The sequence below is a fragment of the Eleutherodactylus coqui genome, chromosome 9, assembly GCF_035609145.1.
Source record: "Eleutherodactylus coqui strain aEleCoq1 chromosome 9, aEleCoq1.hap1, whole genome shotgun sequence".
NCBI lineage: Eukaryota > Metazoa > Chordata > Amphibia > Anura > Eleutherodactylidae > Eleutherodactylus > Eleutherodactylus coqui.
The window spans coordinates 30553565-30567925 of NC_089845.1; the positions used below are offsets into that span (position 1 = coordinate 30553565).

Here is a 14361-nt window from a genome sequence, read left to right on the forward strand (position 1 = left end):
TTTCATTCTTTTGCGGATGCTATTGCATGCCTATGGGCAGCTTGAGTTGCGGATTTCTGGCGTGGGGTTCTGCAAATCAAGTCTTCCCATGGACATTGGGCCTAAAGCGTGCACAAAGGCGCATGCACTCATGTGAAGCCCCTATCTGCTTAGCTATAAGGGCTTCCTCACCTGACCGCGTTTGCAGAGAAATCAACCCATTGTTTTCAATAGGTTCATTCTGACCTTTGCGCGCGTATTTTGTGGAATCCGCTCTATTTTGGTATGTATTTGCGCACCAGAGGCACCTCGATAACACCGAAGACTAATCCAGCTGCACAGCCTTTTAAATCACGGCTGGAGTGTCTCATGGCGTGAATGGTCTCCGGCAGCGCAGAAAGCACAGTGAACAACGCAGATACACACCTGATTTTCACAGCGCAAAAAGTCACGCCATCGCACGCGTTTCTGCGCTTCCTCGTGTCTGAAAGCGCCCTTATAGGCCCCGCCCACTTTAGCAGTACAAAAATGTGACAAGGTTGGTGATTTTCGGGCTCGCTGGGCATCTTCAGCTCCAGGGCGGAGTTCTAGGAACAGACGCTCCAGAATTGTTACTTTATGGGGAACACAAGTATTTACTAAAACAAACGGCTTTCCAATACAAATAGTGCCTGGAACGATCTGAGCCGGTTATGTCCGCACATCGCAGGTCCGCTGCAGACATTTCTAGAAGGGTCCGTTCCATCTAGAGAAATATAAAAGGAGGCAGAAGAAAAACAATTAGTGATTTCTACCTGCCGGAGGAAAGAAGCCGTGTGACCAATGAAACGCATTGCCGTTAGTATGGACTGTCTGTGCAGGTCGCTACAATAAATCTGGGTGATACCTGTACCCCCTGCAGACCATTGTCCTGACCCTGCCATACCATTAAATTCCATTGGTCCCGAACGGCGGACCCCAGCCAGTCAACTATTGACGCCCTATCCTGAGGAAAGGTTATCAATAAATATAGTCTGGCAAACTCCTTTCATTCTGGTACAACGCCTTGTAAAAGGGGCATTCTGTTTTGAATTAGGAGAAACCGCTCGTCATATTAGTTGCAGTGGGGGTTAAATAATTTGTATTGCAACTGTAAGTAAGCTATAGACCCTGGGCTGTTCTCCAAACATGATCCGCCTCTATACTGCTGCCACGCCATGCCTATGGTCAACACCACATGTCTGTGCCAGCTGCGGGCACCGTATCATATCCAAGCGCCACTGCGATGGTTCCAAATGCAAGAGAATGTCTGTGAGCAGCGCCTAAACCTGCAGAAGCCCAGGAGCGAGGAAGTATCACCAGCCATTATCTACCGGATTATTTAAAATGGGGACAGGAAGCGGTAGCGGCAGACGTCCCACTGGGGGTACATGCAGGTGTACGATATCTCTGTCCGATCGTCAGACCCAAAAATAGGACAGAAATAGCCTCCATTCAATAGAATGACAGCGCCAATCAAACTCCTCGCCACCGCACAACCATGATCCAGTGATTGGAAGGTTCTCCTTGGTGCGGCGCCTATGATCATACATGTATCACCTCTAAGGTTCTTCAGTGCAGCAGTATCTTAGGTTGGCTTCCCATCTGCACTGGATCCTGTGGTCGGAGGTTCCATCGCAGATCTGGCACAAAATACCGGAAGAAAAACTGCTGAATGCAATGGTTTTTATTTTTGCAAAAAGCCGGGCAGTTGAGTGGAAAGTGAGCGCACCTCATTATAGTCAATGGGGGCCGTTCGGCCTTGTTGTTCACCAAGGGATTCCCCTTTCCTGGTTCCTGAATGGAGCAGGAAAACCGAATCCCCGACGCAAATGTGAAACCACCCGTAGATACACAAAAATATTGTAAAGGTGTTTATGAGCTGAGAGAAGACATGGCGGCTTACTTCCAGAGATGGCGCTACACTCAGGCTGCATCTGGTCTTGTAGCTCGGAACCAAATCCAGTGAATGAGCTGCAATACCAGACAGTACACGGCTAGAAGTCGCACTACATCTGGAAAAAGCCACGTCTTAGGCTTCTCTTACTGCTCCGCTCTCCTTCTCAGATTTGCGTCTCACATGCAAAAAATGGCCCCGAGACGGAAACCTCGATGAAACCGTAAGCTTTAACCCGTTAAGAGACCGCAATACGCCTTTTTACTGACTCACTAACAGGCTTTAAACTTGCACAGACATCTCTTTAAGGTGGTGGCTCGGCTGGCTGACAGCCGGGTTTCTGCTCTAACCGCTGGGACAGGAGAACCCTCAGATCCTGGCAGTTTAACCCCTTATATGCCACAATCAACAGCAACTGCAACATGTAAGCAGATGGCAGGGGGAGGGGTCTCCTGTCACCCATCAGACCCTGCAATGCGATTGCAAAGCACCAATGGGTTACCATGGCAACCAGAAGACTGACAAAGGCCTGCGGAGCCTAATAGGCTGCTGTCATAGGCCTAGTATAATGTACTACATAAGTAATGCTGTGTACTATACTAGAGATGGAACTATTGCATCTCTAAGTCCCCTTCAGGGACAAAAAAAAAGTGCCTCATATGAGAGTGAAGCGGACATCACCTTACTCTCCATTTCACAAGGTTTCCATCCCTGTCAGTCTTTTTAGAAGGATACAAAAGCATTATCCTTGGTGCTTTATATCCATCTAAAGAGACTGGGGCAGAGAAAAAAATGTGTGAAGCGGAGACCAAAAGGGTCTCCGCTTCACACACTGAAGCTCCTTGTTCCGGCTCGGTTTCCTGCATGTGAGATTGAAGCCCGATTCGGACAGTGGAGGAGAAAACACTGTCTGAAAGGAGTATATATGAAGGCATCCATACATTGTACATGCTCCATCTGTGCAGTATGGATTACATATTATACCCTGATTGTCAGGAGCTGAAATAAGAAGCACCGCTGGATGTCAGGATGTTTCATGACTTTAATGGTAATTGTTAAGTTCTCAATCAATGAATATATTCACCCTAATGCTTGTGAGCAACCAAACCAATAACATATCAAAGTGCATGGTTTACCTTCATGTTAGGAGCGTCCTCCAACACATCAGATAATAAATACATGTGTAACAACAAAACATACAGTACACATACGGCAGCTCTAATGGCGCTTTATGTTATACAGGGGGTGACCACACCAAGTACATAATATAAATGGATGTGTTACATGGTATAATACGCATCAGGCTGGAGGCACATGGCCGGACTTGGAAGATGTGCCCAAGAAACTCAGGCACCACTTAAGGCCCCTTTACATGCAACGGTTATCGCTCAAATGCCATCTTTTGAGCGATAATCGTTCTGTGTAAATATGTATCGATGTGCACTTACTGTGCACTTTTCGTACATCGCTGACTTCAGGTCAGCATGAAATCCATCATCCCTGATAAGAGGGACCACATGCTGAGTTCTCCGTGGGCAGCACTGATAACATTGTTTAACAGCTGTTAATAGCCACTGTTCCACTGGAGAACAGTAGTGATGTGTTTAGAGAACAGACCACCCCCTGTTCTCTAAATACATGGAAATTAAGTACTAAAGGGCTGATTAGCACATTAATAGCTAATGCAAAATGATCACTCAAGACAAATTTTGGGCGTTCATCTGTGTGTGTAAATGCACCTTTACATTGGACAGCACATGGACACCTGTCTGCACGGACAATATACACTGCATGTCCTATACTAGTCGGTGAAAATGGATAAGAATAGGACATGCAGTAAACAATAGCTCACTTGCATAGCCTTATAGGCTACAATGGGGCCATGTGCTGACCGTACAGTCTGAAAACAGGGCCGTCTGAATAAGTCCTTACTAACAATTATAAGCATTAAAGGGGTTGTCCCGCGCCGACACGTTTTTTTTTTTATTCATTAGGCCCCCCGTTCGGCGCGAGACAAAGCCGATGCATGTGTTAAAAAAAAAAAACGTTTAGTACTTACCCGAATCCCCGCGCTGCGGCGACTTCTTACTTACCTTACTAAGATGGCCGCCGGGATCTTCACCCACGATGCACCACGGGTCTTCTCCCATGGTGCACCGTGGGTTCTGTGCGGTCCATTGCCGATTCCAGCCTCCTGATTGGCTGGAATCGGCACACGTGACAGGGCGGAGCTATGAGGACCAGCTCTCCGGCATGAGCGGCCCCATTCACCAGGGAGAAGACCGGACTGCGCAAGCGCGTCTAATCGGGCGATTAGACGCTGAAATTAGACGGCACCATGGCGACGGGGACGCCAGCAACGGAACAGGTAAGTGAATAACTTCTGTATGGCTCATATTTAATGCACAATGTACATTACAAAGTGCATTAATATGGCCATACAGAAGTGTATAACCCCACTTGCTTTCGCGGGACAACCCCTTTAAGTCTCCGTCTTCATAATCCATGAACCCTGCTTCACATTGCCTTCTCCCCCAGATGATGGACCACTCCATGCCTAATACGGCTTTAGATGAAGTACGACCTGTGCAAGAAGCGGTGGTCAGAAAGCTCTCATGAAAGCCACTATGCATGCGCTAATTTCCTCGGCACCTGAACAGGTCCTGGGCATTCAAGCAGTCAGCACATACGCAGTGACTTTCATCAGAGGCTGAGGACGGCCATTTCTTGCTTAATGTGCGACTGTAGCAGCCGAGAGCAGAAGGTTATGTGAACCAGGGAGCAAGGATTAATGAATTATGACATGCAGAACCTCTAAAAAGAATGTATCAGTAAGTCGCTTACTGTGTAACACAAACGTTTATACCGTGTACTCAGCATGGCCAACCCCTTCATAGACAGACAACTGTTTAGAAAGTTTCTACAAACTACAAGTAATCATGGCATAAAAGAAAATGATTTTTTTTTTATTTTTATTTTAAAGGGATTTTGTCACCAGGTCCATGAAGTCTGACTCAGAGCCGCGCTCCGAGTCACGCAGGCGGGCCGCGCCAGCCTCTCCCTGCCCACAGCATGCAGAGTGGTAGCTATACACAGGAGTAGAGAGAGCTGTCAGTCTACATGATGCAGGGAGAAGCCATCATGGCCCGCCTCTGTGACTCAGAGCTCAGCTCTAAGTCCGACTTCATGGGCCTGGTGACAAAGTCACTTTAACAATAAAGTGCATTTTTAGAAATCTTTGTTTTTCTATGCCCAGAGTCAGTTCTACTGTGAAGGGGAAGTGATATTACATTATTGTACTCTTTCGCTGCAACCCCAGCCAGGTACTGCAAAGCTTTTACAATATCTCTTCTACTTGATTTCCTGTTGTATTGTGGCTAATGTTTATTAAAAGATTGGAATTCCGAATAACGCTCTTCTTGTATATCGATAAATAGAAACATACTATCTAAGTAAATGCCTCAAAGGAGAGGAAGGTCCAAGAGTTCCATGAAAGTAGAAGCTTCTGTATTATATTTTATATTAAAAGTTCATAACACAATGCAATGCTTACATGTTTTGAGCTACACACTTCGTCTTGCAGTAAGAGCTAGTGTGTAGCTTGAAACATGTAAGCGTTCCACTGTTTTATGGACTTTTAACCAATGATGATATAAAAAAGACGATTCTGCTTTTACAGAAGTGCTGGACTTTCCTCTTTGTTGTAGGTGATTTCCAAGCGGATTCCCAGCAGCTGCCCGTTGCGCTCCTTGGGCTGGGTAAGGCGCATTTCAAACTGTGAAGTTACTTTGAACTTTTCGAACAGCTAAGTAAATGACCAACTGTCTTGGTAAGGCTCTATGTACATATGGCACTATGACATTCTGTTAGACTTCCCATCACTTCTGATAGCATGCAGCACTATTCTTACTGTGAGAACAACAGAAACTTCAGTGGAACCCGAACATACCCCCATTATCTGTTAATAGGGCCCAATGGTTACCATGTGAATCCACCAGCTGATAGATAAGGAGCAGGTCATAGCTTCATTATACATGGAAGCCATGATGATAATGTGAACAAGGACTGAACTGTATATCTCAAGATCTTTATGCAACTTTTGCATCCTTAGCAGTGAAATCTCCCCCTTGCAGTATAGTATACCTCATATAGGTGTATCGTATCACAACTATTGTTTGTAGTCTGCTAGTTGTATTGGTAGAGAAGAACATCAGTATTGGTGGCCCCATCCACTAACATACAATGGTGACCGTCTATGCCAAGTACTACATTGCTATATGTGTATAACTTCTTTATGTACTGAAGTTGATGTAGAAGTAGACTATTGTAATCACAGAGGCAACGTCATAGTAGTCTACCTACAAAGGTGGGGCATCATGTAACTCAGCTGAATTGGAGTATGTTGTGCCAACTTTCCAAAAAGGGGTAAAACCAAATCTGACATCACACCTTAATAATTGTAATATTAGGAATGGTTGTGTTAGATGGCAGCCTGAGCACTAACCATCTACAAGTACGGTAAAGCACGGATGCTGCTATTGAGCCGCGGGACCTGATTTAACACATAATATCCTCTTCTTCACCTGCTTGACAAGTAATGGCTGATGTTACTCTGTTTCTCCTGAGATGGTTACTTCCCAATCTTTACCTCTGAGCGGGGTCATTAGTATTCTTTAAGGCACATCATATTAAAAGTAGTTTCAGTGTACTCAGTAGAGGGCCCTGAATGACAGGAACATATTGGATCGCAGTGCTGATCGCTAGGACCATATGGTGCTACACAATGTTACCTTGTAAAACAAGTCTTAAGGCAGAAATGTAGCAGTATGAAGGCTGAGTACATTCTCTTTCTTCAGGGATCACTGATTATAATCAACTACAGCCTACATCTCTCTCAAAATGCAGGGGTGCAGCCGGGGTGCGCATGTATAGGAGTGAACATCAGCAGCAAAAAGTTTTATAACCTTGTTATTTGGGCAGCAGCTTCACTTTTCATGCCGTAGAGAAGTGTAGGTGGGGAAGCTGATGATTGGGCCACTAACCCACTAGTCCATGTATGTACTGCATGTCGATATATAAGGATTTCTATGTATCAGGATCTGTTCGTATTAGTATTGTGGCTGCCATTTACAATGGAAATCTGGTGCATAATGGAGTCTGGTGTTGCCCGACCTAGAATAGGTTTCATATAAAAGGGAAATTATGCGGATGTGAACAGGGACTTACACTGAGGGAGAGGGGCAGCAAATTGCATTACTGCCCAGTGAGAATGACAGCCCCGATAACCTCGTATCATCCTGCTATAATATAAGGCTAGAGACCTTTAACCCATTCCAATCCAACTTGTATCCTGGTTTTCCTAGGGGGCTTACTCTGTTTCTGCTGTTATACAAGGGTGCTATATGCTGGCTAAAGCCAGTACTGCATGAGGTGACACGTTGGATAGGCTCCGACAGCAGAGAGGCTGGCAATATACAGTAAGAGAACCCCGACGGACGTCTTCCAACATCGGAACTGTACAGCCCTAAATCAGAATGTCTTCAGAGGTCAGACAGTGGATTGGAAAGGGTTAAGGGACGGGACATCTTGTATCTTCCAACCTGGCAACTGAAACACAATAGAATTAAGGAGAACATGAGGGACTTACTTGGTTTTAGTTACGGTAGATATTTTAAAGTTGCGCCCGTTATCGGCGTCATTACGCTTCGCTATTTATGGTAATAATTTGCGCTCGCCTGAGTCATTTTTATTGGGGAAAAAAAAGTTCCCATCAAGATAAAACATTGCGATCTCCATGAGGGGTCTGCTCGGTCATCGCATGCTGTGATTTACAGTATAAATCCCCAATGGGAACAATTACCATTATATTTAGGATTGGTCATTTTGGTCGGGAAGTTGGTTCCCATTGGGATAATCTGAGCTGTCCAGCATGGCCCCATTAGCTGTCCGGAGACAAGGTGACCAGCATTCCCGGCATTTTATCCCCGTCCCTGTGTAAGAATGATGCCTGCCCTCTCTACCCTCTCGCCTGTGTTAGATGCTATTTAGGGGGTCACTGACTCCTTAAATGGGGCCTGTTAACAGTTCTGCCAATGCATACCTGCTGATCGCTCTACATACAGGCAGGCAGCAGTGTTCAGACGTACCTCTGTGACTGCGGTTACCATCAGCTATACCCCCCCCCCCCAAAAAAAAATCAACGTTGGGACTCCTTCACATGGGCACATGCGTTTTTGCGCACATCACAGCCTGATGTATTTGCGCTGTGTACGAGGCTTTTTTGTGCACGTATTGGCGAATTGTACTGTACTTTTTGCAGGGTACGTTCATTTGCGCTAAACACGCTCCGATTTAAAAGGCTATTTAGCCTAATGAGTTCCAGATATGTTCTTTTTTTCATAGACTTGCGCAGTGTATTGCACAACCATTTGCACGCCTCACACTGATTTTTATGGGGAGCCTTGGTGAGCAAATAGCAACCAAAACAGAGCAGGTCTTATTTTCTGAGCGCACGAGAACCGCCTGTGCAAAAAGAGGAAATGAGAGCAAACCATGGAAATCACTGGGTTCTATTCTATGCATATACACCGGTGTGATGGAGCCCTTAAGCCGGCCTCACATGGGTGTATTTGTGCCCATTTCATATGCAGATAGTAGAGCCCAGTGATTTCAATGGGTTTGTTCTCACTTACCAATTTTGCATGCGCAAAAAAACTTGGACCTGCTCTATCTTTCTGCGTATTTGTACACCAAAGGTGCCCATAGAGGTCTATGGGGTGTGCAAATGAACATGCGTGCGGGCACAAAAGGGACAGTAAAATACACTGACACGCATGCAAAAAAAAAGGCTTTTATTAGCGCTGAGGCATGCGCAAAAACGCATACGCCCATGTACAGGGGGTCTTCTGTGATAAGCACCGAAGCAAGTTCTATGGAAATGGGACTTGTTTTCCAAGTGCTCGACTCTGTCCAGCGAGTTGCTCCAGAGCTCTGAATGAGAGCGGCCGTGTCCAATCAGGAGTCGGCTACAGCTGTGGAGCAACTCACTGGACAGAGAGGGAGAGCATGCCGGGAAGAAGCCCCGCCTCCAGGGCACTTGCCGAGGGGTGCAACAGGGAATACAAGTAGCTTTTTTCTCAGTGTCATTATATACATGGCTATGTCTGCTCTCCGGGCCGCATGTACAGTGGTCAGCATTTCTGCATTGGCAAAACTGCTAACAGACCCCCTTTATATCTCATCTCATAGGAATCATTCAACCTACACCAAGTTACTGCCTGTCTACTTCATGGGATCAAGTATTCTGGAAGTTCCAAGAGACGTCGATCTAAACCAGATATAAGATAACTTATTACTCATCATGTGCTAAAACCGGCAATTCAGCTGTTTAAACTGAATATTTACGCTAACAGTTGTTGAAGCCCTATATATATATATATATACTGTCATCGCTATATGTTCATTACACAGGTAATCTAGTAAGCCCAGGTTACTCCCTATGAGAAGACTCGGATTAGTTATAGTAGTTTATTATTGACATTCAGTAGAACATAACACGGTCATTTTAGAGTGTCTTCGTACCATAGATCTGTTGACCTATCTAATTCATTAAAGTGCAAAGGTGAGCAAACAAGTCCGTTCGGCACAACTCTTTAAAGTTTCATATGATCCCTTATGGCTGTTTAGGGAGAGTTGGCAATGGCAAGTAACCAGAGAAACCCATATGTCTGTGTGTTGGTCAGTCAGCATCAGAGTTTATGGTCCTCTATTACTATGTGACTAGAAGGGCCTGACTGCTCATAAGAGAGTAAAGTCATCAGAGAGTAAAGTCAACTGTTTGTAACCCTCGTAATGCACAAGTGAACAGATTAAATACCTTGACCATTATTTGTTTCCCCTTTAACGTATAAGAACTATGGCTCCTACTTGCCAAGTATACATACACAACGCCATGCGAAAAATCAAGACGCAGTAAGGATACAGCCTGTGGAACAGCTGGCTTTTTTTGCAGTAGTCCATTTGGGCCTAAAGTAGCAACACATTCTAAGGGGAGCAATACTTAAAGCTTCAGCGTTTACAATTCTAATTAATCTTGTTGCTTTTCTATTTTACTTTCTTATGCTCTTGATTCCTTCTGTGAGGTTTCTCAGTTGTTCCCCCCCCTCACAATCTATGATATAAGGAGTGGAAATTGTTAAATGTTAATGACCCCCAAGTAGACTGGAGAGGAATCCTGAAGATGGCTTCTTGCCCTCTGATTCTTGGCTTGATGAATGTCCCACTTCTTCATCTATATCCTCCAACTCCGACTGGTCCAGAAGTTCAAAGTCATCGGCTTCCTCCGCTTCAGAATCCTCATTGAGACTGGTAGCTGGTGGCTGTGAGCAGAACAAGGCAGACTGTAACTGGTCAGTGATGGCCGCTGTGACGGTAGCGGTGATGGCCTCGCTAACGGCACCGGCGACTATGTGATATGGCTGCTCACTATCCAGTAGTAAGGACAGCGCTGCTGATGAACTCGTTTCAGCGCTGGCTTTATGACTTTTGCCATGCTTTCTCTTTAGCGTTGAAGGGATACCTATACTGGAGTCTTCATCATTGGATCCTGAACCATTCTCCGGAGAGGGGAATTCAGTGAGATCTCTAGAAAATGCCTCTTCTTCACTTGGTCGGTCAAGATCTGCAGTATAGAGCAGCAGTTATACATGGTATTATATAAATATGCTAGAACCAAGTGTGTGATATAAGGAAAGATACATATTTGGGATACTTGGGTCTCTTAGGACTCCTTCGAAGAAGTGTTTGTCTCAGAGAACAACGTCTTTTTCAACCCCTTAGTGCTCCATGATGTGCAGTTACATCATAGAGATTCGGGGATTGTATGGAGGGGGATTGGGAGCCCATCCCTCTCCATATAATGCGGATGTTCGCTGTTTCTTACACCTGACACCTGCCTGCAACAGCTGCAATCAGCACTCACACTGATCGCTGTTAACCCTTTAAATGATCAGAATTTCAGAGTCCTGAATGCCCCCCCGCCCCTCTGTGTTGAGCATACAGGCTGTGGTTCAGCTGCCTTGGCAGTCAGGGTCCTTCTGAAAGCCCCCAGGGCTGCCATTGTAGATTGCTTGTCAAATCGTGGTATAATGCAATACTATGGTATCACATCATACTGCAGGGGCGATCAAATTATGGCAAGTTCATGTCCCCTATGGGGACTAAAAAAAAAAAAAAGTGTACAGATCGGTTTAAATAAGTTTTAGTAATGATTAAAAAAAATGTAAAGGTTTTTTTAAAAAAAAAACCCTTTCCCCATATTTATAATAATAAAATCTAAAAAAAACCCACTAAACATCTTTGGTATCGCTGCGTCCATAATAGTCTGATCTATCGCAGTAACGTATTATTTATCCCACACGGTAAACTTGGCCAGAAAAAAATATAACTTGTATTTAATCCATTGACATTCTGCTCATTCTGAGCGTAGAGGTCTAGTGGGCGGTCCTATCAGTGATTGACAGCTATACCTGAATGCACAGTAGTCAATCACTGATAGCTCCGCCCACTGGACCTCTAAGTTCAGAATGAGCAGAGATGTCAATGAATAAGATATAAGTTACACTGAGTCTTTCCCATAAAGCTATATATTAATCTGCTCGGCTCCTCCTGCTCTATAACGTGGTGCCTGCAGATTGGATAACATGTACAACCTGACAGGCTCACTTAAAAATATATATATAAATATATAACTTGGAAGACCCCTTTAAGCATCAATCCCAGACACAAATGAAAAAGTAACGGTCTTCTTCAACTAAACAATCAGTTGCTCCACCAATATATGCAGTAAATGTAACCAAGCGCTTCTTAAAACATCAGTCATTCTCAAAATCGTTGATTTGAAATCTGCCACTAAGCAGGCACAATTGCCATAAGACCGGCACAATGGCCGTAGGGTCGGCACAATGGCAGTAAGGTAGGCACAATGGCAGTAAGGTAGGCACAATGGCCGCAGGGTCGGCACAATGGCCGTAGGGTCGGTACAATGGCCGTAGGGTCGGTACAATGGCCGTAGGGTCGGCACAATGGCAGTAAGGTAGGCACAATGGCAGTAAGGTAGGCACAATGGCAGTAAGGTAGGCACAATGGCAGTAAGGTAGGCACAATGGCAGTAAGGTAGGCACAATGGCAGTAAGGTAGGCACAATGGCCGTAGACACTAACAATATGCAGCAAGCCAGACTATAAACCAGAGGAGCTAAACTGTCCACTGCAGACTTATATGCAGTCACCAACTCAACCCAGCCCAGATTGGGGAGGAGCGACTGCAGGCAACTGAATCTGCAAAGTGAATGATACCACAGAAGCCAGCCAATAGATGGGGGCATCCCATAATACAGGATTACAACTCACACTGACATGACAGTGGGTTGCCCCGTATCTCAACAGTGGGCCGCACTGTCTGACATCTTGGGCTCCCCCAGAAGTCTATAGCAAACTGCATAAAGGAAATATTGATACACACTAATAAAATGCAGGTGTCAGTTAGCATTTTGTAAAACGCATAAACTGACGGGCCGAACGGCAAGGCCACACCGCGTGCGTCAGAACCTACACTATCTCACTGTAAAGTAAACTAAAATCACAGAGGTGAGGGGAACACAAGTTTAGCTCCTCTGGTTTATAGTCTGGCTTGCTGCATATTGTTAGGTTCTACGGCCATTGTGCCGACCATACGGCCATTGTCCCAGTCTTATGGCCATTGTGCCTGCTCTGCACCTTGCCATTTTGGCTTTTTTCCATATGTTTTTGTGTGGGGATTTCGGATGCAATAATTTGTTGGATTTGGGAAGATTTAGCATACAGTAGGTCGGCATGGTTACACCGGTAAGGGCGGCTTCACATGAGTGTAATTCTCTGTGTGCCGCATGTGACGACCGCACGCAACAAGTATGCACTGATATGGCGTTCTGCGTGCATGGCGATCAGCGGCCGCAGCATCTTGGCGTGGATGCATGCTTAATATGCCCCAAGATACAACATGCTGTGATCTTTATTGCACGTATATGTGAGTGAGCGGCAACATGGGAGCCTATGGCAGATTGGTACAGCGTATTCGGCGTGCAAGACCCACGTACGGAATACGCTGTCGCCACATGTTCGTGTGCAGGAGCTGTGATTCACATTTGTAGGTTTCTACTTTTACATACATTATCAGTGTATCACTCACGCTTTCTCTAATATGCGCTATATGTGCGCTCTTACCCTCTGACGTATCGGTCTGCGGCGTGTACCCTTCGGAGAGGTTGAATGTTCCATTGTCTGTCCATGACAAGTCGGAGAGTTCTGTTCCAGAGATTGATAATTGTTTGGCTGCTGCTTCTGCACTGAGCTACAAAACCAGAATTGCATATTGGTCACGGTGTAATCCTATACAAAAAGTCCTGATATGTGTTAAGTCGCTGATTAAAGCAAACTGCAGTGTTTCTGGCATATAAAAATTCCCCTTTTCACCATTTTTTTGCTTCAAAGCGGTGCTTGGTGTTACTGCAAATCTGTACTGCTTGCAGTGGGCTATGGACAAGATCAGTCTCCTTCCCCTCTGGCAGCTGACAATATAGTCCCTTCTTACTTTCCTTGTCTTCTCAGCTACAGTATACTGCCATGCTGCTGCAGCGGCTCTGCTCCTTGCTGGAGGCCAGTTATGTCTTCTGGCTGCTGAGTTCTGGCTGTGAGGAGAGTGATTGAGCATGTGTGCCCACCAGCGCTCCCCTCATGCACATTGCTATATGCTTTAACTCCTAGTGGTGCCATTCTAAGCAAGTAAGGCCAAGAGCGTGGTTTTAAGGCATTATAGGCACGCAAAGAAAGCACTTCTATTAGAACCAAAATACTCGCACCTAACAAAGATAAGACATGCGACTACAATGCTCGCATCTAAGGTCCGCGGTGCGAGAAAAGACAGTACCGGACCTATCCTTGGTGCGAGCTTTCCATGGATTCCTATGGGAGCTGGATAACACGCACCACGCACTCCCGATAATGTGAACGGGCAATTTCCCCTCGGGACTTGAGAGCTGGAAATCCCCCGTTCACGAGCTTTTTCGAGCAGTTAGGAGCGAGTCTTTTGCGCACCTATACTGCGCTAAAACCACGAACGTGTCAACGAGGCCTTAATGTTATAATTCTTCACTGAAATCACATGTAGATTTGAAATATTCTTCATTTTTATGATCTTATGCAATAAATCTGGTATTTAATGGTGGGATACCACTCAGGCCCCTTTAATTAACTGACTTATTTGCCAACTGTTACAAATTGGAACAAGTAAAAACAAACTTCGTAGCCTTGATAGAGCTGACAGAGGCGCCGCATGGCTTTGTGCCACATATTCCTGCAAGTGATACTTGCATGTCCTCATATATAGTCACTCCCAAATAAAGTGCTTCACCATGAAAATGGTCTGCCGCA

The 14361-nt window shown here is 45.3% G+C and overlaps 1 protein-coding gene across 2 annotated transcripts in view; it reads right to left on the reverse strand.

Moving 5' to 3' along the window:
- Window positions 1-2912: 2912 nt before the first annotated feature.
- Window positions 2913-14361, reverse strand: part of RETREG1 (reticulophagy regulator 1) — a 112967-nt gene continuing 101518 nt past the window's right edge. For both annotated transcript variants that reach the window (XM_066579200.1, XM_066579201.1), the window contains 2 exons: window positions 13156-13282; window positions 2913-10574 (listed from right to left, as the gene is read on the reverse strand). In XM_066579200.1, the coding sequence (XP_066435297.1) occupies window positions 10096-10574; window positions 13156-13282 (606 nt within the window). In that variant the 3' untranslated portion in view covers window positions 2913-10095. The remainder of the gene's footprint in view (window positions 10575-13155; window positions 13283-14361) is intronic.